The following is a 23,827-nucleotide window of genomic DNA, read 5'->3' as shown; positions in this document are numbered from 1 at the left end:
TTTTTTACCTTAGAACACTTGTCTAGAAGGTGGTAGCGTGGTTAACGTCCAGAGTCCTGCTGCTCTACCTTGGAATTAAAAATGGTGGACCGGATCCCGATGAGAGTAAATCAAGCCCGTAAAATGCCATCTGCTGACTTCTCGTGGAAGATTGACCGTTTAGGTCGGTAAGCAGTATATTAAAGAACACGGATTTCATAAAAAAAAAGTAGTTGTGGGCTTCCTGGGGGAAGAGCACAGCTAATTAAAACAGCACTTATGTACGCAGCACATATGTACATCCCACGACACTATACACATACGCAGACGTGTATACCCCAAACCATAGTTTGCAGCGTGGCTCAGTGGAAAGAGCCCGGGCTTGGGAGTCGGAGGTCATGGGTTCGAATCCCGGCTCCGCCCCTTGTCAGCTGTGTGACTGTGGGTAAGTCACTTCACTTCTCGGTGCCCCACTTACCTCATCTGTCAAATGGGGATCAACCGTGAGCCTCACGTGGGGCAACCTGATTACCCTGTATCTACCCCGGCGCTTAGAACAGTGCTCTGCACATAGTAAGCGCTTAACAAATACCAACATTATTACATTAAATATCGGACATATTGTGTTATGTTGTATTGAATATATGTTATATAGTATACATTATCGATCAGTCGTATTTATTGAGCGCTTACTGTGCGCAAGGCACTGTATTAAGTGATTGGGGGAGTGTAATACAGCAGAGTTTGTAGGCACATTCCCTGCCCACAAGGTCATGTAATCAGGAATTTATCTTTGAACGGCCTCCATTAGACCTGGATCGCGGCTCCTCGAGCCCCCAAATTTAATCCAGCCCAGCTCCTAGCCTCTTTGCTCCTATCCTTAAAACAGTAGTATTTATTGAGCCGGTCAGTCAGTCAATCATATTTATTGAGCGCTTACTATGTGCAGAGCACTGTATGAAGTGCAAGGGAGAGCACAGTCTAACAGCATAACAGAGACATTCCGTGCCCACAATGAGCTTACAGTCTAGAGGACTGTAGATTGAGTAACTACTATGTGCAGAGCACTGTACTAGGTGCTTGGAAGGAGGTTTTTTCATTTTAATTGGGAACCCGGTCTTCCAAAGGGGCACCTCAAGCTGCTTCTACCCACGGGAAGATGGGTTTTAGATTTGGGACTCCCAGATGGGCTGCTGCCGGCATCCTCTGTGGCCAGCCTTGAGTTAACCCTCCCATGCTGACGGGACGGTGGCAAGTGAGCCGGGGGATAATAAATCCTCAGAGCTGGGTAAAGGGAAGCCAGCAGTGTGACCTAGTGGAAAGAACCGGGGGCCTGGGAGTAGAGGACCCGGGTTCTAACCCCGACTCGGCCAACTGCTGGCTGTGTGGCTTTGGGCAAGTCATTGCGCTTCTCCGGGCCTCAGTTTCCTCCACTGTAAAATGGGGATTCGATTCCTGTTCTCCCTCCCATTTAGAGTCTTTCATTCATTCATTCATGCATTCGTATTTATTGAGCACTTACTGTTTGCAAAACATTGTACTAAGCGCTTGGGAGCGTACAATACACATTCTCATCCCGTCTGCTGTGTGACCCTGGGCAAGTCACTTAACTTCTCCGTGCCTCCGTCACCTCATCCGACCAAGACTGTGGGGATTAAGACTGTGAGCCCCACGAGGGATAACCTGATTACCTTCTATCTACGTGTCTACGCCAGCGCTTAGAAGAGTGCTTGGCACATAGTAAGCGCTTAACAAATACCGTCATTATTATTACATTCCCTGCCTACAAGGAGCTTACGGTCCAGACAGGGAGACAGATAGCAATATAAATATATAAATAAATATAGAAAAAAATTTGGACTGAGAGTCCCTTGCGGGACCGGGACTGTGTCTCACCAAATTAAACGGTATTCATCCCAGTGCTTAGGACAGTGTTTGACAAATAGTAAGCACTTAACAAATACCATCAAAAAGAGAGGGGAGAGAGCAGAGCGGAGGAGCTGAGTTGCCCTGGAAACCCAGAGTACATTAGGGTCCGTTACCAAAATACTCTCATTGTGCCAAAATTTCCCAGGTCTGCGTCGTGCTTCCTTGCTGCCCGGCTTTCTCCCTCTTGGGCCTCAACTTCCTGCAGGGTAGCCTGCCTGAAGGAGTCGGGGCGAGACAAAACTTCCCCTGGAGGGTCTACGGGAAATCTAAATAGGGATTAAGTCAAACTCTGTGACTCAGATTGAGGTTAAAGGAATCCTAAAGTGTGTTTTTAAGTCGTGTCTAAATAAGAAATGGAGGCAACACTCAACCTCAGGGGTAAGTACAGTGCTCGGAACATAGTAAGTACTTAACAAACACCATAAATCAAAAGGAGTGATGTAATTTGCCAAGTCCTTTCCTTTGCTCATTCATTCATTCATTCGATCATATTTATTGAGCGCTTACTGTGTGCAGAGCACTGTACTAAGCGCTCAGAATGTACAATTCGGCAACAGACAGAGACAATCCCTGCCCAGCGTGGCTCAGTGGAAAGATCCTGGGCTTCGGAGTCAGACGTCACGGGTTCGACTCCCGGCTCTGCCACTCGTCAGCTGAGTGACTGTGGGCAAGTCACTTCACTTCTCTGTGCCTCAGTTATATCATCTGTAAAATGGGGATTAACTGTGAGCCTCACGTGGGATAACCTGATTACCCTGTAGCTCCTCCAGCGCTTAGAACAGTGCTCTGCACATAGTAAGCGCTTAACAAATACCAACATTATTATTATTATTATTCACAGGTGGGGGACCCTTTGCACTCCTGAAGGAGGTTATGGAGTCTCCTTCTCCAAGGACTTAACTACTGGGTAGATCAATCCACAGTATTCATTCGATCATATTTATGAGCACTTACTGCACGCAGAGCACCGTACTAAGGCTTATGCATTGAGAATGTTTGGGAGAGTACAGTACAATAGAGTCCCATCTGCCTGGCCAGGGAAAATGGTACTTATCGAGTGTTTACTATGTGCAGAGCACTGTACTAAGCACTTGGGAGTGTGAGATACAACAGAATCAGTGGACGCAATCCCTGTCCCTTAACGAGCTTAGTGGGGGAGACAGGCGGATGAAATCAATTATCTCTCACAGTCCACCCAAGTCCTAAAACTCCCCGAGAGAGGACCTTGCCTCTATTCTCCATCTAAGCACATTCCCAATCTATGTTATTTTATGGAAGTCAGGAGATCCGATATCTAATCCCACTGGCCTGCCATGTGTCCCGTGGCAGACCAGCGTGACTCACGTTACCGTTCCCTGTTTCGGTTTCCTCATCTGTAAGATGGGGTGAATAAAATACCCCACTCACAGGTGAAGCCAAAATGAGATCACAATTATGAAGTCCTAGAGTTTTAGCGTTTGGTTTTTTTTCTTTTCTCACTAGGGACCTGATGATGTTGTTGATGTTGAATGATCATGAGGAAATAGGTTAGGTGAGGGAGAGTGAAAAGACAGTTTAATTATCAGAGGGGTGTGGATTTTGCAGGGTTTTACTCAACTTGATTTCAATAAATGTTACATTAGGTAATTGGTGATTTTGCTCTCCTAATCATTTTTTTACAAATTGGAGTTAATCCTCCCTCCCCCAAAAGACCCCAACTTAGGTTTTAAAATTCTATTCTGACAGTGAAACTTAGTTGATTTTCCCACAGTGAACTTCATCAGTGAAATCTCATTTCTTCAATAAATTGCCAAAACTTACACTGCCATCAGTAATCAACATGCATTTAGTAATGGGGTATCTGGAAAATTTGATCATTTTAAAATTCACCATATTCTTTTGCCTAGGCAATTTCTTCCCATTTGGAAAGTATCTGGATTTATTTTTTTTTTAGCATAAGGCCACCTATGGTTGGTTCTCACTCCAAAACAGAATTCTTAACTCAAAACCAACATTTGGACATTGTTAAGTTTCAGACTGTTGTTGGAATCTGATACCCCAAACTAAACATGTTTGCTGGGGAGGCTAACTGGCAATTGTGATGTTGAACATTCATTGACCAATTTGCATCATTTGGGAAACGGCAGAAGGAGTAATATTACTAAAGAAGCACTTGCAGTTCAGATGTGGAATGTGAAAATAAAAGTTAAAATAAAATCTAAAAGTTTGGAAAATGTAAACCAGTTTTAGCTGAAATCTAGCAGAGGAAAGAAAAAAAACAAGGCCAAGGATGTCCATCTTATTCTTTATCAAAAATAGTAGGTATTGCACGTCCCCCCCGTTTAGCTAGTTCTGGAATATCCCTTACTTGGAATCGGGCAAGAGAGAAAGCAATCAAAGCCATCTCACTATACCTAAAAAAAGGAAATACACCATTATTGGAAATAAACCAATCTCTGTTTTCTCCGGTCTGAGCCAAAACCTGACAAGATAAATGCATGGAAAAAGATCAGGCTGTTTTGCTGATTTCTGTTTTGCATGTCTAAAGTAAAAGCAGCCAAATAAAGATTTCAGATCAAACAGGTGATTGAGGACTAAATAATCCATTCAGTGCCAATACCCTGTTTTTGTCCCCAAACCTTCCTACCTCCTAAGAGAAAGGAAAAAGAAAATCACTGTTACTGCAGTCTCCTCAGCCTCGCTTCACTGATATCTTGTTTCCTCTCTCCTCCATCCCACAAAATATGCCAAATCTGCTTGAGAAGTGGTAAGGCAGGGTTTTTTTTTTTCCTCTTTATTTCAGGAAATTTGATAACTGTGTTGCTAATGCTGCAGCAGCTTCTGAACTCTGTTTGAAAATATCTCAGGAACTCGTACCTTTCAATAGGATGCCGTCACTGGTTTGGTCAGCTACATTTCTGAGACCAGTGAGGCAGCGTTGGGAACCATTTTTTCTGAGAGTTCTCACGACCGATTGTAACAACTGTTGCTCGCAAGCGGAGAATATCGTCATGTGGGAATACCTGGAGGAGGGTTGAAATATTCATATTTTTTCTAGTAATGATGCAGAGTGAAAAAATCTTATAGATTATAATTGTGTGCTTATTTAGCCCGTGAATGCCTTGAGGGCAGGGAACGTATCTACCAACTCTGTTATATTGCACTCTCTCAAGTGCTTAATACAGTGCTCTGCACGCAGTAAGCTCTCAATAAATACAACAGGTTGATATACTCCTAGAATTTATAGATGTCTGTAGATGTTTCATAATTTCTATATGTGACTTGTGTGGGCTGAACTGCTTTAATGGTCATTTTGTCCAGCTTTCACTGGACAGCCTAAGGAGAGAGACAAAGACAGAAAGAGGGAGAGAGAGAAAAAGATAGAGAGAGGAGAACACTGAGAATAAAAAGAGGAACACAGAGGGTAAAGCATAAACGAAAGAGGAAAGACAGAATGGTGGAAATTAACCGGCAGTGTTTGTGGGGAAGACAGGGTCTCTCGGTCAGTTGGATTTATTGAGCATTTACTTTGTGCACAGCACTGTACTGAATGCTTGGAAGAATACAACAATATAACAGACACATTCGCTGCCCACAATAAGCTTACAGGGGGAGACAGACATTAATATAGACAAATCTACAGATATGTATGTAAGTACCCTGTGGCTGGGAGGAGGGTTGAATAAGGCGACGCAGAAGTGGGAGAAGCGGAAAGGAGGACTTAGTCAGGGGACGCCTCTTGGAGGGTGTAAGCTCTGTATAAGAACAGGAAAAAAAATTGGAAATAAGGGGAGGCTGAAGAATGGACATGAGAGACCAGAAAACTGGGCCATTGGAAGGACAAACAACTAGAGAAAAACATAAAGAGAAAAATACAGAAAAATAGTTCAGAACAAGTGCTGAGGCTCACTGCGGGTGAGGAGGAGCATGACAGGGAGAGCTTTGATAGAAGAGGGGAGAGGAAAAGGGCAGAGAGGGAAGTAGGAAGATTAATTAATAATAATGTTGGTATTTGTTAAGCGCTTACTATGTGCAGAGCACTGTTCTAAGCGCTGGGGGAGATACAGGGTCATCAGGTGGTCCCACGTGAGGCTCACAGTCTTCATCCCCATTTTACAGACGAGGTAACTGAGGCCCAGAGAAGTGAAGTGACTTGCCCACAGTCACACGGCTGCCAAGTGGCAGAGTGGGGATACGAACCCATGACCTCTGACTCCCAAGACCGGGCTCTTTCCACCGAGCCATGCTGCTTCTCTGATCTGCCCTGGACGAGACCGCCGTTGGACTCAATCAATCGATCAGTGGTATTTACTGTGAGCTCACTATGTGCAGAGCACCGTACTCAGTGCTTCCGAGAGTACGGTACTGCTCCGGGACTCAGGAAACCTGGGTTCTATTCCTGGTTCTGCCCATGCACTTTGCAACGTGCCGCCTCCCTGCCCACCTAGCATTCCTAGCCCCAGGAGGAATATTACTGGAAGGGATGAGGGAATGCTGGGCAAGCCACTAGCATTATAATCAATTCCCCCGCACATGAGGAGCAGAGAGTCCTAACGGACAGTGCACGGGCCTGGGAGTCAGAAGGCCCTGGGTTCTAATCCCGGCTCTGCCACTTGTCTGCTCCGCGACCTTGGACAAGTCACTTCACTTTTCTGGGCCTCAGTGACCTCATCTGTAAAATGGGGATCAAGACCGTGAGCCCCATGTGGGACATGGACTGTGCGCAACCTGGTTAGCTTGTATCTACCCAGGGCTTACTACAGTGGCTGACATGTAGTATGTACTTGTACTTGTCAGCTGTACTTGTCAGCTGTGTGACTGTGGGCAAGTCACTTCACTTCCCGGTGCCTCAGTTCCCTCATCTGTAAAATGGGGATTAAGACCGTGAGCCCCACGTGGGACAACCTGATTCCCCTGTGTCTACCCCAGCGCTTAGAACAGTGCTCGGCACATAGTAAGCGCTTAACAGATACCAACATTATTATTATTACTTAACAAAAACCATACACACACACAAAAAAAGTTCTTGGTCCTGAAGCTCCAAGACTGAAGCTGATCTGTCAATTCTGATGGGAAACTCCATCATCATCATCATCATCATCATGGGCCTTTGGGCAAGTCACTTTACTTCTCTGGGCCTCAGTTATCTCATCTGTAAAATGGGTACTGAGACTGCGAACCCCATGAGGGACTGTGTCCAACACGATTTGCTTGTACCCGCCCCAGCACTTAGTACAGTGCCTGGCACATAGTGAGTGCTTAACAAATACCTAATTATTATTATTATTTTCATCAAAGCGGGATGTAACTCCAATACTTGCGTTAGTATAAAATTAGGACATGAAAAATAATAAGCAATTACTCATTTCAAGCACAAGGGCAAATAATAATAACAACAATAATGAAAAAACTGTGGCATTTATACGGCGCTTACTCTGTGCCGGGCACTATGCTAAGTACCGGGGTAGATACAAGGTAATTGGGTTGGTCACAGTTCCTGTCCCACACTGGGTTTATAGTCTTAATCCCCGTTTTACAGATGAGGTAACTGAGGCCCCGAGAAGTGAAGCAACCGTCCCACTGCAGGTAAGTGGCAGAGTCAGGATTAGAACCCAGGTCCCTCTGACTGCCAGGCCCACTGGGCCACGCTGAGAGAAGCAGCATGGCTCCGTGGAAAGAGCCTGGGCTTCGGAGTCAGAGGTCATGGGTTCGACTCCCAGCTCCCCCACTTGTCAGCTGTGTGACTGTGGGCAAGTCACTTCACTTCTCTGTGCCTCAGTTACCTCATCTGTCAAATGGGGATTAACCGTGAGCCTCACGTGGGACGACCCGATGACCCTGTATCTCCCCCAGCGCTTAGAACAAGCGCTTAACAAACACCAACGTTATTATTGCTTCCAAATTTGGAATGAGGCCTTGAGCAGGGGGAAAGGGATAAAAAGGATACACGAGTAGATGGGGGCGGAGGGGAGAGGCATAAAAATCTCCTGCTCAGACCTGAAACCAGATGGAGCGCGAAACCCACCCCACCCGGCAGGGGAAATAAAAGTTTCTGACCTACTTCTGAAGGGGTAGTTTGGGTGCAGCCTCTTCTCCCTCCATCCCCCATCAGCTGGACCCAGGGCCCAGCGGGGTGAGACGGGAGGAGAGGAGCTGAGTTCCTGTTGTGGAGCCTGAGGCTCAGTGTGCGAGGCCCCGCCTGCGGGTCCTTCTGGGTCAAATCTCAAATCCGCCTGAGTTGGACCACTGAACACCTGCATGACGATAGCGCTATTTGTTAAACACTTACTACGTATCAGACACCGCTCTAAGCGCCGGGATGGAGCCGAGATAATCCGATGGACACAGTCCCTGTCCCTTATGGGGTTGCCCTGGAGACCAGCATTCAAAGGGTCATTCATTCATTCAATAGTATTTATTGAGCGCTTACTATGAGCAGAGCACTGTACTGAGCGCTTGGAATGGACAAATCGGTAACAGATAGAGGCGGTCCCTGCCCTGTGACGGGCTCACGGTCTAATCGGGGGAGACGGACAGACGAGGACAATAGCAATAAATAGAATCGAGGGGATGAACATCTCATTAAAACGATAGCAAATAAATAGAATCAAGGCGATGGGTCCATATCTTTTGAAAGTTGTCCAGGATGCAGGACGGATCTCTTTTTAAAAATTTCAAGGGCCAAACGGGCCAGATCCTGAAATTTCAGGACCTGTCAGACATGGACTAGCTTTGTGATGAGGAGGGGCTGGGCCGTTTGGAATAGGAGTCAGTGGAGCTGAGTTCTAATCTCGGCTCTGTCCCTCGTCTGGCGTGTGACCTTGGGCAGGTCACTTGACTTCTCCGCACCTCAGTTCCCTCATCCGTAAAATGGGGATTCGATACTTGTTCTCCCACCTATTCGGGCTGTAGGCCCCCATGCCCAACCTGATTTATCTCATAACTAACCCCAGTGCTTAGTACAGTGCTCGGAACATAGTAAATGCTTCACAAGTAAAATAATAATACTAACGATTAAAGTATCATAATAATGATGATAGCCCCCCTCCCCAAATCTGGCAAGTGCAGAGCTCTATAGTGGGCATTAGCCCCGTACGACGTGACTCTTCTTTGTCTTCCTCATCTCCTATCATTTATCTCTCCCCTATCCTTTCCTCAGATCCATCCTCTTCGCTAATCAGCGTGGCTCACTGGAAAGAGCCCGGGCTTGGGAGTCAGAGGTTCAAGGGTTCGAATCCCGGCTCTGCCAGTCGGCAGCTGTGTGTCACTTAACTTCTCTGGGCCTCAGTTACCCCATCTGTAAAATGGGGATTAACTGTGAGCCTCACGGGGGACAACCTCATTACCCTGTATCTCCACCAGCGCTTAGAACAGTGCTCTGCACATAGTAAGCGCTTAATAAATACCACCATTATTATTAATCGATTACATTTACTGAGCACTTACGGTGTGCAGAAGAGTATACTAAGCGTTTGGGAGAGTACGGTATATGAGAGTTGGTAGACACATTCCCTCTTCATAAGGAGTTTACAGTTCAGAGTTTCCAGTCTCTAATCCAGGATGACGCCTGTGCATTTTACTGAAATACAATTGTTGGCATAGAAAAGATTCTCTCGATCGTCTTCGGCACATACATTCTTTCCACTGGGATTTCTCCCTCCGCCGTTCTTCCCTGGCCCACACCACTGTAAACACTTGTGTATCTAAGGCCCCGACTCAGGGATTCCATGAATAGTATCGAGGTTTTCCGCAGACTCCCTTCTTCGACCCGAATGAAGAGGAGATTATTCACCGTCGGGTCTCATCATTAAGCCCTCCTGAGACCACACGATAACCCTGGTTTGCCGATACGAAATGTCACCTTTAAAAGAAAGGCAGGGGGCTGGGGAAGAAAACAATTCACTCGCTCTTTTGGAAAGGCTTTTTGAAGGACACTCCCATCCCTGGATTTAGATCCTCCGATCTAGAGATTCTCCAGATTTGTTGCATATTTAGAATTGCAAATTCATGCTCAGTCTTAGCATTCCTTGGCTTCCAATAATCCACACTCCCCTAGAGATGTGAGTATAGGTTAACAATGTATTGCATGCATTCAGTGTTGCAGTATTCATGCATCGTTGGGTAGGGATTGTCTCTCTCTGTTGCCGAATTGTACTTTCCAAGCGCTCAGTACAGTGCTCTGCACACAGTAAGCGCTCAAAAACTACGATTCGGTGAATGAATGAATTCAGTGCTTTCATCCCAAGTGAACCCAAAAGGCATTTCCCAGAGGACAGCACACAGCCCCTTGTCTTACTGGAGGAGACAAAAGAAGGATCGACCCTAGCTCACATGCCAAGGAACATTTATGGACGACTTAGCAACTCCTCGTACTCCCCCAAATCCAAAAAAAACCAGTGGCGATGGTTCTTGAAGTTCCCTTTGAAATCCCCTTACATAATAAACCATCTGGAGTGGATTTCCGTTCTTTGGGGTTACAAAACCAAATTGACCCAAGGCCTGGAAGACGACTGTTTCTTTTGTTATTATTTTTTAATGGGGAACAGTATTTTATTTTGGCGTTGGGGATGCTAAACACTCCAAACTCGTATTTATAGTACTTTGATTCGCATCTAGCCCTTTCATTCCCCAAAGTCCTTTCACACTACGGCTCTCTTGTTCCTTCTCCTTCCCTCCCCGGGCAGCAGGGAGAGGTCATTCCATCAACGGGGCTTTAAGCTACTTGCTCGGTTATCTGTCGCGAATGATCCCCTCTATTAAGAAAGCCATGGCACAGAGACAGTAGAGAGAACCACCAGCCAAGGGATGAACTTTGCAGCGCTGAGCCCTTTATCGCGACTAGGATTTGGGAGCGGGGTGCACCCTATTAGAAGGGAAGCAATGTGACTCAGTGGAAAGAACCCGGGCTTGGGAGTCAGAGGTCATGGGTTCGAATCCCAGCTCTGCCACTTGTCAGCTGTGTGACTGTGGGCAAGTCACTTTAACTTTTCTGTGCCTCAGTTACCTCATGCCTCTTATCAGCTGTGTGACTGTGGGCAAGTCACTTCACTTCTCTGTTCCTCAGTTACCTCATCTGTAAAATGGGGATGAAGCCCGTGAGCCTCACGTGGGACAATCTGATGACCCTGTAACTCCCCCAGCACTTAAAACAGTGCTCTGCACAGAGTAAGTGCTTAACAAATACCAACATTATTATTATTATATTCCAGGTCACTTAAATAATAATAATGTTGGTATTTGCTGAGCACTGTTCTAAGCGCTGGGATAATACAGGGTAATCAGGTTGTCCCACATGAGGCTCCCAGTCTTCATCCCCATTTTACAGATGAGGGAACTGAGGTGCAGGGAAGTGAAGTGACTTGCCCACAGTCACCAGGAGATGGGAAAAAAATAAATATAGAAGCAGCAATAGAGAATGCGGGAGGATCTCCGCCTGTTGTTGCTTTTGCGGGAGAAAAGCCAAATAATAATAACAATGATGATGTTGGTATTTGTTAAGCGCTTTCTAGGTGCAGGGCACTGTTCTAAGCACTGGGGTAGATACAGGGTCATCAGGTTGTCCCACGTGAGGCTCCCAGTCTTCATCCCCATTTTCCAGATGAGGTCACTGAGGCCCAGAGCAGTGACTTGCCCCCCGTCACCCAGCGGCCAAGTGGCAGAGCGGGGATTCGAACCCATGACCTCTGACTCCCCAGCCCGGGCTCTTTCCACTGAGCCACGCTGCTTCTCTGATAAAAATGAAATTAAAAATCAATAAAATAGAAAAAGAAATGAAAAAGGAGGGGTGTGTGACACCCATCACCTCCTGCCGCGCCCAGTCCTGGGGCACGCAGCGGGGGGGGGGGGGGGGCCTAGTGGACCCATCGCCATGGCAACAGTGACGTCACCCCACCCTGGATCTAATTGGAGGAAACCCCGTGGCCGAAGCCGCAGCCTCCCGGCCGACCGAACTTGAAGGGCCCGGCCCCCGCCCTTCTCCCGCTCCGCCTTCGGCGCGCCGGCGCCTCATTGGTCGAGAGCGGGGCGGGGGGCGGGACTAAGGGGCGGAGACGGCGCGCCATTGGTCGGCGCCGGCGGTTTCGGCGGGGAGGGTAGGTGGAGCCGGGAGGGGCCGGCGCCTCAGCCAAAAGCGGGAGGGCGCGGAGGGGAGAGGAGGCGAGCGCCGCCATTCCGCTCCGCCGACCGGGCCGCGCTGACTGAGGGCGGTGAGGGGGGGGGGCGGGGGATTCGTTTATCCTTTTAATCCGTACAGATTGATTTTTTAGAAATACTAGTCACCGGCCGCCCTCGCGAAGCTTCGGCGGAGCCTTTCTAAGCGGGTCCGGGCGGTCCCCCTCCCCCCCCGCGGCCCCTCCCCTCCCCCCCTTTCCCCTCTCGGCGTCGGCCATGGAGAAGACGGAGATGATCCAGAAGGCCAAGCTGGCCGAGCAGGCCGAGCGCTACGACGACATGGCCACCTGCATGAAGGCGGTGACGGAGCAGGGCGCCGAGCTGTCCAACGAGGAGCGCAACCTGCTGTCGGTGGCCTACAAGAACGTGGTGGGCGGGCGCCGGTCGGCCTGGAGGGTCATCTCCAGCATCGAGCAGAAGACCGACAGCTCCGACAAGAAGATGCAGCTGGTCAAGGACTATCGGGAGAAGGTGGAGGGCGAGCTGAGGTCCATCTGCACCACCGTCCTGGTGAGCCCCGCATCCTGGCCCCGCGTTTCCTCGGCCCCCGTTGGGTGCGGAGCACTGGGCTAAGCGCTGGGACGGGAGGCCCAAAGGGCGAGGGGGTTGAAAGCCCAAGGGACACTGTGCCCAGCCCTGGGCTTCCGAGAGACGCCTTGTAAGGTTGCAGTAAAGAAGATTGCATTCATTCAGGCCCGTGGGCAGTGTAGGGCACTGTGCGAAGCGATGGGGAGAGGCCTGGCGTCCCCCCCCCCCCCAAGAGACGTCTTCTAAGGTTGCAATAAAGATTGTATTCATTCAGTCCTATGGTTAGTACAGGGCCCTGTGCGAAGCGCTGGGGAGAGGGTTGGACCCCCCCAAAAGACGCCTTCTAAGGTTGCAATAAAGAAGATTGCATTCATTCAGTCCTGTGGTTAGTGCAGGGCCCTGTGCGAAGCGCTGGGGAGAGGGCTGGGCTCCCCAAAAGACGTCTTCCAAGGTTGCAATAAAGAAGATTGCATTCATTCAGTCCTATGGTTAGTGCAGGGCCCTGTGCGAAGCGCTGGGGAGAGGGTTGGGTCCCCCCCAAGAGACGCCTTGCAAGGTTGTAGGAAATAGGATTGCATTCATTCAGTCGGATGGTCAGTGTAGGGCACTGTGCGAAGCGCTGGGGAGAGGGCTGGGCCCCCGAGAGACACCTTGCAAGGTTGCAGTAAATAGGATTGCATTCATTCAGTCGGATGGTCGGTGCAGGGCACTGGGCGAAGCGCTGGGGAGAGGGCTGGGCCCCCCAGAGACGCCTTCCAAGGCTGCAGTAAATAGGATTGCATTCATTCAGTCATATGGTCAATACAGGGCACTGTGCGAAGCTCTGGGGAGAGGGCTGGGCCCCCCAAGAGACGTCTTGCAAGGTTGCAGTAAATAGGATTGCATTCATTCGGTCGGATGCTCTGCGCAGGGCACTGGCCGAAGCGCTGGGGAGAGGGCTGGGCCCCCAAGATACGCCTTCCAAGGTTGCACTAAATACGATTGCATTCATTCAGTCATTTGTGGAGCGCTATGTGTAGGGCACTGTGTGAAGCGCTGGGGAAAGGGTGGTGCCCCAAGAGACGCCTTCCAAGGTTGCAGTAAATAGGATTGCAGTCATTCAGTCGTATTTGTGGAGCGCTATGTGCAGGGCACTGTGCGAAGCGCTGGGGAGAGGGCTGTGACCCAAGAGACGCCTTCCAAGGCTTCAGGAAATACGACTGCATTCATTCCAGTCATTCGTATTTAGTGAGCGCTTACTATGTGCAGGGCACTGGACCAAGCGCTTGAAATGTATAATTCGGCAACAGATAGACGCCATCCCTGCCCAATAAAGGGACACTGTCTAAACGGGGTGAAGGAATTCGCTGCCTACAACGGGCTTCCACGCTAGATGTGGAGGGGGGTGGTCCCTTAAGTCTAGAGAGGTTGTGGAGGGAAGGGATGTTGCCAATCACCAGTCAATCTGTAGGATTTAAGGAGCATTTAGCATGGGCAGGGTGGTGTAGGAAGCGCTTGGAAGAGAACAATTCAATTATAAAGTCACATTCCCTGCCCACAATGGGCTTACAGTCTGGGGAGGGGGGGGTCCCTTATGTGTAAGAGGTTCTGGAGGGAAGGGATGTTGCCAATCGCCAGTCAGAAGGATTTAAGGAGCACTGTACAAAGCGCTTGGAAAAGTACAATTCAATAGCAAACTATACCTGCCCACAATGGGCTTCCAGTCTAGAAGGGAGGTTGTGTAAGGGAGGGATGTTGCCAATCGCCAGGTAATCAGTGGTATCTGAGGAGCACTGTGCAAAGCGCTTTGGGGAGTTAAGAGAGAGTCGTCTTGCAGGGGAGAAAACCAAGACCTATTTGTCGTTTTCAAGCTGGAGGAGTTGGCGCTGCAGAGGGCTCCGGAATTGGACCAGAGTTAAATTTCCTGATGGCTGTCGACACTTGGAGGGGAAAAGGGAACAGGCCTGGTTGGCCTTTAACATTTCGGGGTGACCAAACAAGGCTGGGGACAGTGGACTGGACGAGCCAAGCAAACCTGGGAAAAGTGGGTGTTGGTTTGGGGTAGGTCAAGGATCAGAGAGCAAAGAGGTCACCTTGCGTGACATGTCCCGAGCCTCCAGGATTGGATGGGATTCTTTTTTCTGAGCCAGGGAATGTCTTCGTAAAATCGTTGCTATTAAGTGTGACTTTAGAACAAGGTTGAGAGTGATTTACGTCTTTCCGAAAGTACCGGTTTTCTCTTGGTGCAGCGCGCCCTTGTAATGAACCAGGTGCCTTTGTTTTATGTTGTTTTATTTTTTTTTGTAGCAGTAATAAGTGTCCAGGCATCAATTCCAAGTTAGGAAAGTATGGGAAGTCTTAGATCAGTTGGGGGGTGAAATAGTATAGAAAGGGTGCACATTCTAATTGATATAAACTAGCACTGAAATATCTCGATGTATATTTTTCCAAGTTATTACACCTACTTAGTGGAGAATTTTTGTGTGAAAGTGTGTGCCTAACTGATGAAGGAAATGGGGGGGGGAGAATGACTTGATGCATTTCAGAACTGACCTTAATTTTAAAGTTTAATAATCATCACGAATGAAATAAAATTGATGGGTGCTAAGTTTTTCAGAATTTGTCATTCTTCTAAACTTCTAATATGAAATTGGTGGTGTCTGTGGTAGATCCTGTTTTTCGTTTCTCTAAACAGTGAAAAATGGCTAAAATTGGAATCATTCCTGGCAAGCAGTAAGTAGGGAAGGGCAGCTTTCCAGGCTTCAACTGTTCAGCCTTAGTAATGGTGACTTTGTTGGGTGGAGTAGGTGACTTGACTTATCCGATTCAGCTTTATTACAGACAATACTTTTAGCTTTGTCATTGCTCCTACAGAATCTCATTCTTTTGATGTGGAGAAATAAAATGCTAACATTAAATGAGTACAGTTTTTTTGGATATTTTTCATTTTTTAGTTGACCCAGGCTTGCTCGTTAAAATGTAATTTTTTTTATTGTTTTCAGGATTATATTAAAACTTGCTACATATTGGCCTAGAGTGACATTTTTTCTAATGCTGAAATGAATGGCGGAAACGGGTTAGAGGAAGGGCACGGGGTTAAGAAACCAGGAGCTGGGGTTCAAACCCTGCCTCGGTCACTGATTCTCAATGCAGTTTGTCATATATACCTTCCCTTGCGTTTTCAGTTTGTGCACGAGGAGGAATTAGGGGTGATGATCATAGCTTCTCCTTGAAGGGATATTCTGAAGATGAAGTGATTTGTGTCTATTGGCAATAGTTTTCTGTTCTTATGAAGAAACTAAATAAAGGGTAGTGTCTTTTCTTACTGTGTAATATTAAAAATTGGGGCTTCTCCATGTCATGCTTCTCACTGGATGTGTCGTTTTTGATCTTCCCACCAGGCGGCAGGAACAATTAATCAGAATTTGTCTAGTTCCAATTCTTGGGTGCCTTTAACCCCTCCTTCCCAGTGCTTTTTCTTTTTCCTCCCCTCTCTCCCTGTCTATCTTCTCCTCCTGCCCCCGAATATCACGGTCCTGGGATCTTGTCCCATCCTCCACCCTCTGCAGGTAACACTAAGCCCTGCCTCCAGCCACTGACGCTCAAGGTCTGCCTTTTCCAGGGTCCATGAATCTTGCTACCTCTTCTCTTCATGTAATTAACTCTGGATTTAGGACCCTGTTGTACTCTCCTGCCCTCAGCGGTGACACACTCTTCCCCTTCCCTCCCCAGACAAAGCTCCATTGCCTTGCTTTGCGATTACCCTCTCGCGGTTTTGGTTGAACTCCCCAGTGTCGTCCACGAAGAGACCGAAGAAGAGGACTGTGAGACTAGATGGAAGAAAAGAATGAAGAGGGAAAACCATCATCTGTGTTTAGGTGGTAGACCCAGATAAACTGGAGAAAATGTAGGGAACACCACTGGCTTTCAGACATGTTGGTCATTTTCTTTAACCAACTGGAAGCAAATTTCAGAAGAGAATCAGAAATTTCAATCAGACCAGATTGAAAGCTAGTGGGTGATCAGCACCATAAAGGTCCTGCTGTTGTCGAGGAGACTGGAGTATAGGGAAGAGGGCTTCTCTAAATGCGGAGAGAATAGTATGGTGTGTCGGGGATAGTAGATTAGGGCCCTGATCGACCATTTGCTGGATCTTCAAAAGCCTCTGAATTAGCCAAGGAACTAGGAAGCTTTTCCTCTGAAGTAGGAGCCCCTTGCCCCAGCCAGACTTCTTTCCTGGACCTAAGCCAGCTTTCTCCACTTCACTTCCTACGGCCTCTCAAGCTGGTTCAGAGAAGGCTCCGCTCCTTACCGCTGGGCAAAGTAGTTAGCCTTTCTTCCTCCTTTCTACCCAAGACCTGAACCTAGAAGAGGTGGGGAGGGGAGAAGAGTGAGACTCTACCTTAGCCAGTTCCTTTGGACACCCCTTGAACAAGGTCTCCTTTATAAGGGGCTAGCGTTTGGGATACCATCATTATTGGCCTAGATAAGCATCGTGGCCTAAGGGAAAAAGCACAGGCCTGTGAGTCAGAGAGCCTGGGTTCTAATCCCTGCTCTGTGGTCTCGAGCAAGTCACTTAACTTCAGTGCCTCAGTTTCCTCAGCCACAAAATGGAGATCCAATACCTGTTGTCCTTCCTGCTTACTTTGTGATCCCCGTGTGAGACCTGATCTACCCCAGCGCTTAAAACGGTGCTTGGCGTATAGTATGCAGTTAAATGCCACTATTATTATTACCGTTGGGCTCCTTTCACTTTTTCTATCTATTGAACTTTAAGAATTGCTTCTTAAAAATTGTTCCTGAGAGGAGAGTCCACCTCTCAGCACAGGGTGGTTTACATTTATGAATCGGCCTTAATGGGTGCCCCGACTATTCTGCCCAAAACCATGGCAGTCAGAACTGAGTGCTCTCCTTATGCAGAACAAGAACTCAATTTCTTCTTTTGCTTTAGGGGGCCCCTCCGCACAGGACAGGTGTGTCTGCACTTGGTCTTTAGGAGGCCATTGAAAACCTTCATGAAGTTGGCCTGGGGGGAGGATAGCCCCAGATACCTAGAACTCCCTTAACATTGAGCCATTTTGCTCCCCCGCCATATTTCCCTATGAGCAGGTTAGCTGGGCAGATCATAATTTCGGTACAGTTTGTGAGTCCTATGTTTAATATTACAAGAGAAAACTTGGTGAGTACCTTCAATTTAATGCTCATTGTTCCATTTTTGGAAGACAGAACTATTCAGTGATGCATAACTCTATCGAGTCTGGAAGTTCAGTGGTTACCTACCGCTTGAAAAAGGATCTGTGTACAACTGAAGGTTGTCTGGGTGAAACTTTCATATCACCAGTTATAACATAACAAATACTGGCTGCTTCAGACCCGGAGTCATGATCTCGACAGATCCTGCGTAAAGGAAAATTTGGGTTGCAGTCCTCGTACCTTGACCGCTGCTGTGCATGTGTTCACAGCCCTTCTGGCATCAGCTTGCACTTGATTCACAACTGATGGTGAAGTCGTGTGTTTTGGAAAAGTGACTTGCCACTGGCAGAACAAGACTTGAAATCAGGGTTTCCTGACTCCCATTTCCCTGCTCCTGCCATTGCATTTCACTTTATAAATTTGCCTGAGCCCTTTGTAGCTCGGCTGGAGAAAGCCATGAGCCCCAAGAAATCCTGGAGAGAGATACTTCAATATAACCTCAACCCTGCCAGAACTTTGAAGTGCCAAGGGAGTGTGGCATTTTACCTGAAGAGATGGTGAAAGTGTTCCTTCAGAAAAAATAATGGAGCCACAACACTGATATTGACACCATGCCATGTTTCCTGCCGCTTGCTCATAATTGACTGTTAGACAATTAAAACTCCGGAACCTTGATAGCTTATATGACAGGCCACCCAGAGAGACTTTTTGCTCGGTGGCTATTACATGCTGCCTGCCTGGGCTGTGCACTTTTGGGGTGATAGAAGATAATATAATTTGGGGCCTTTTTTCATTAGTTTAGGAACAAATAGAACATAGATTCTAACTGGGAAGGGAGTGCCTAGAGGAAGACTCAGTCATCGTACAGGATAGACTGAAAGTGTAGTGAGAGGGTTATAGAAACTGAAAGTGTAGTGAGAGGGTTATAGAAGAAAGAAAACCTGTTGCTAATTGGGCAAAGTTGGATGTGTGTAGTGAGAGAGCTGTCAGTCATCTGTGAAGAGAACTCTACTGACCAGTGGGTGTGGCTGATCAGATTGTTGCAAATCTCCGCCCAAAGCTCTGGCCAGCTGCCCCAGTCTTCCAACAGTCCTCTGCTCTTTGACATTATTTAAGATTACTGGAGGCGAGTTCTGCCGTCCCTGCTTACACCGGCCCACTTAATAATGTTGGTATTTGTTTAGCGCTTACTATGTGCAGAGCACTGTTTTAAGCGCTGGGGTAGACACAGGGGAATCAGGTTGTCCCACGTGAGGCTCACAGTTAATCCCCATTTTACAGATGAGGTAACAGGCACAGAGAAGTGAAGTGACTTGCCCACAGTCCCACAGTTGACAAGTGGCAGAGCTGGGATTCGAACTCATGACCTCTGACTCCCAAGCCCGTGCTCTTTCCACTGAGCCACACCCCTTATAGTTCACTCTACAACAACTCTTCTGGGCATCCCGCGCTGACTTCCCTGACCCACCCACCCATCCAGGCTGGGTGGGTTGAGCATTTTCTCGATTCTTCCATTCTCGCTTTTCATGGTTGGTATTCTCGTCCTGCCATTTCTTTGTTCTCGTTTGTAGACTGTGTTCCTGATATTGGCATCAGTGTCCGTGTGACGCCTCCAGTCTAGAGTTGTAGTTTAATGGCTTCTTTTGGAGAACATAATCTGATTCAATCCGTTGTATTTATTGAGCACTTACTGTGTGTAGAGAACTGTACTGAATGCTCGGTAGAGTACAACACGACAGTAATGAGAAGCAGCGTGGTCAGTGGTTAGAGTTCGGGCCTGGAAATCAGAGGAACTGGGTTCTTATCCCGGCTCTGCCACATGTCTCTGCTGTGACCTTGGGCCAGTCACTTCACTTTCCTAGGTCTCAGTTACCACATCTGTAGAATGGGGAATAATATTGTGAGCTCCATGTGGGACATGGATTGTCCAACCCGTTTAGCTTATACCTACCCCAGTGCTTAGTACAGTGCCTGGCACATAGTAAACTCTCAACAGATACCATCTTAAAAAAAAAAAGACATTCCCTGCCCACTCTCTTTCGGATACCCTCTTGTTAATATTGCTGAAGTGAGTAGTCCCCAGATCAAACTGTGGGATAGACTCCATGTCCGTTTTGGGTTCTGAATCATTTCCAGCCTTCCTTTTGGCTGGAGCCAATTCTAATTGGCGGTGGTAATTTGAGTAAACGAGTCCTATAAATTTTTGTGTGTGTGTGTACATATTTTTCCTTTTGGAATCTTTGTGGAAGGGGAAACGGGCTCCGATAATTAAACACAGTTTGAGTTTTGCAGCTTTCAAAGTAAATGATTTAATTTCTGGTGCTTTGGGGATAATTATAACTTGTTCGGCATCATTCAGATGGTGGGCCTCGGGAAGTGGATGAATAATTCACAAAATGCAGCCGTGATGGGTGAGTAGAGTTACCTTGTATTTTTGAGGGAGATTCAGGTAGTTGCTGAATCCTCAGAGATATGGCTGTTGACACAACAGAGTAGAAGTGTGACAGGCCTTATTTCTTTTTGGGATACCTCTTGCCTTGAATAAACAACCAGCCACCTTTTCGGGCAATTGCGTTCAAATTTTAAGAGAACTCCTTTCAGTAGTCAAGCTGGCTCAAGTCTCAAAACCTAAGGAAATAAAAAGGAAGAGGAATTGATCAGTGTTCAAGGGCTCTCTGATTTTTGGTCACAGTCAATTAAATTTATTGGGCACTTACTGTAGTCAGAGCACCATACTAAGCACTTCGGAGAGTGCAATATAACAATAAATGCGTGCAGTAGTCCAATGTAGGTTAGACTGTAAGCATCTAGAGAGTAGAGGTCATGTCTGCCCATCGCATTGTACTCTCCCAAGCCCTTTGTACAGTGCTGTGGCCAAAGTAAACATCCAAATACCTTCGATTGGTTGAGATGCCAAGTATTGGGCTTACAGTGACCATAGTGATCAGGAAACCATGGCAGATAGCATCCTCTGGGATCATAAAATGGTAAAGAGATTTACGTGGTCCTGCCTCCCCTCCCTGCTCTGGTGAATGAATACTAAGCCAGTTGCTTTTCTTTTCTTTTATTAAAAGGGAGGTTTCAGAGTTTCCCTTGGTAGGATCCAGTGTCTATCACCCTGGTGGTGAAGAATTAGAATTTCTTTTGTTTCAGTTGCCCGGAGTAGCCCTTTCAGATTTGCCATGAGGTAGAAATGACTGTCTAAGGAAGCTGCACTCACTGCCCACTGAAATCCCCCAGGTTTAAGGGTTCAAATGATCTGTGTAATTTAATTGTGTTTTGCAGTAAGCACTAAGCTTTTTTTTTCCTCCATAGAATACTTGTTTTATATTTAAATTCTGAAAGTAAGTGCAGAACAACTTGAGTTTGTGTGTGTGTGTGTGTGTTTAATTTAAAAAGGGGGGGGGGAAGGGGCAAGCTCCAGAAACTAGCCTCATTTTCTAATGATTTGGTGATGCAGATGAAGCAATTTCAAAAGCCAATATGGCTTATTCCAGGAATCAATTAAATCATTTAAGGCTTTGCTGTAATAGGTGGGGTGAGGGGAGAATAGGTGCTTTTCAAATAAGGCCCTTCACCCCAACATTTGAGGACTCCTTTGTCCCCCTTGGAGGAAGGTAGGCTACCACAAACCTTTCTGCCTTTATTGGATTTGCTTTTCTCTTATTGATCTTGATAACCAAATTATCAGGTTTGGGGCTCAGGTATGTTAATGTTAATATAGTATAAGCTAAAGATGGGTTTGGCTTTCAGCCTGTTATTCAGTTCAGCATTGTAATGCAAACTAAGAATTTTAAATCACTAAGTATAGCTTAAAAGCATCAGGCTTTTATCAAAATAACAACTAGGTTGTGAAAACAGTTCAGCATGTCTTTCTTTTTATTTTCCGCTCCTGAAATAGTTATTGGTGATTACTGTAAATTAAACCAAGAAACATATAGTTATAAAAAGTAAAATCACTGATTTTTTTATTATTTTTTTTTTTTACAACGGCATCAGTATTACCAAGTCCTGTATCTGACCTCTAGACTGTAAATTTGTTATGGTCAGGGAATGTCTGCCAACTGTTACATTTAGTCTCCTAAGCCCTTACAGCAGTGCTCTGCACACAGTAAGTGCTCAATAAATGATTGAAGACATTTTGCGTACAAATCACTAGAGTGGTTTCTGAAGAAACTTCGTTGATTTGTATTTACTGTGTGCAAAGCACTGTACTGAGCTCTTGGGAAAGTACAATATAACAGACACATTCCCTGCCCACAGTGAACCTATATTTATTTTGTGAGACATCTTTAGAAACATCCCATTAATTTTTGCTTCTCTAATCTATGAAATCATTTAAATTCACCCTTTGAAAGTTCTGCTCTTTGGACCATATCAGACTTCTAAAAGAATTATTAAAACTTCAATGGGTGTTAGCTATAAAAAGCTTCAGTCGGCCTTAGCTCCTTCCCTAGTTTGGAATTTGAAATATTGAGGTCATTTTTCAGTTATTCATGCTGGTTGTTCCAGTATATTGGGTCCCTGTACTCTGAGGAGGATTTATGGTGAGAACACTGTCTTTCCCCTCCCGTTACTCCATTTCTGTTTTGAGGGTGTGGGCTTCATGGATTCCTGTAAAGCAGGAACACCCTTTTTGGGAGCTGAACCCCCAAAACCTCACTTCTGACAAGTGTAAACTCCTGATCGACCCCTGCAGCTGGCCCATATTGATCCATGCACTGCTTCCATCGTAACTATTCATGGAGCCAGGTCCCGGTCAGAGTTGAGCCGTAGCCCTCAGACCCAACCTTGTTAAAGGGCCCGGTCAGAGCAATGACCCTTGACCAGTGGGGTGGCCCTGTGGCCTCTAAGCATGTGTGAAAGAATGGTGTCAATATATGAGTTGGCACTACAAGTCCCCTCAGCCCCATCGCCACCCAGAAAGGAGGCCAGACCTCAGTGGAGCATTCCTAGAGCTGGGCTGGGCTTTTGCTCTCACCCCCGGGGCTCTACAGTAGGGTGGACCAGCATTGGAAAAACCAAACGAGTCTTTTTTTCAGTCAGCACCTAGTCTTGAAATGAATGGTCCCCTTCCTCCTCTCCCCAGAGCATGAGCATACCTAGCTGAGTAGCTGGGAACTCTGCGCATTCGTCGATCGACTGATTACGAGCGACCCCGAACTCATCTTTAGACATGGAATGTATATGCAAAAAGTTAACGTAACCCCTGCTGAAAACCGCCCACATAGTTCAGGTGACTTCCCATCCCCGAACCCGGGGGTGGGTCATGGGAACCCCAGATTGTGGGCCTTGCCCCCACCCCAATCCCTTGGGTGCGGGTGTCCTTTGGTCCCAGGCAAGCCAGCGTTTCCCGAAGACCTAATTTGCAAGAGTCGTGTTTTCTTGCCAGAAACCAGCTGGCATAAAACAAAGGTAAGGCCACAGAGGTTTAGGAAAGGCAGCAGTGGAAAACGTGTTGTTTTTTTTTTTTTATTTCAAAATCCCATTTGAAATGCCAAACTGAAAATTCTGTCTTCACAACTAGAGAGTTTACTTCCTGTGGAACTCAAAGTGCTGTTTCATGTAATGTGTCTTGCAAACGGACAGGAAAGATGAGCAAAGCGGGCCAGAGGCCCCAGTGGTTTCTATACCCACTTTTTTAAAATTACTATTAGAAAAGAAACTCCTGGATTTCAAAAAAAAATTTCAGAGCAATTTTAATTTAAATTGGAACTTTCATGCCTATTCTCAGCCCATAAGGGATGTAGCAGTGAAGTCACCAGCAGATAGACTGCATTAGTGCCTCTGCTGGAAAATACTTGAGGACTTGATTTCTTGAGGACTCTTGGCCTCAAACTGTACTTTATTTAAATTTATATTAATGTCTATTCCCTCCCCCCCCCCAGATTATAAACTCATTGTGGGCAGGGAATGGGTCTGCTATATTGTCAGGTTGTACTCTCCTGAGTGCTTAGTACAGTACCTACACACAGTAAGTGCTCACTGAATACAATTGACTGACTCAATCATGATAACTGAGCTGCAAGTTGCAGGCCTAGAAAGTAAAGAGAGCAAATAGGTGTAGATA

General features: G+C 46.7%; 1 protein-coding gene across 1 annotated transcript in view; it reads left to right on the top strand.

The window, feature by feature from the left end:
* Nucleotides 1–12,042: 12,042 nt before the first annotated feature.
* YWHAQ (tyrosine 3-monooxygenase/tryptophan 5-monooxygenase activation protein theta) overlaps nucleotides 12,043–23,827 on the top strand; it is a 30,492-nt gene continuing 18,707 nt past the window's right edge. Inside the window, exon 1 of the mRNA XM_029051009.2 lies at nucleotides 12,043–12,567. Within this exon, the coding sequence (XP_028906842.1) occupies nucleotides 12,274–12,567 (294 nt within the window). The 5' untranslated portion in view covers nucleotides 12,043–12,273. The remainder of the gene's footprint in view (nucleotides 12,568–23,827) is intronic.

The sequence above is a fragment of the Ornithorhynchus anatinus genome, chromosome X1 (genome assembly GCF_004115215.2).
Source record: "Ornithorhynchus anatinus isolate Pmale09 chromosome X1, mOrnAna1.pri.v4, whole genome shotgun sequence".
In the NCBI taxonomy this organism is placed as follows: Eukaryota; Metazoa; Chordata; class Mammalia; order Monotremata; family Ornithorhynchidae; genus Ornithorhynchus; species Ornithorhynchus anatinus.
The sequence above is the reverse complement of the archived record's forward strand: the minus strand, read 5'-3'. Positions and strand labels throughout refer to the sequence as shown.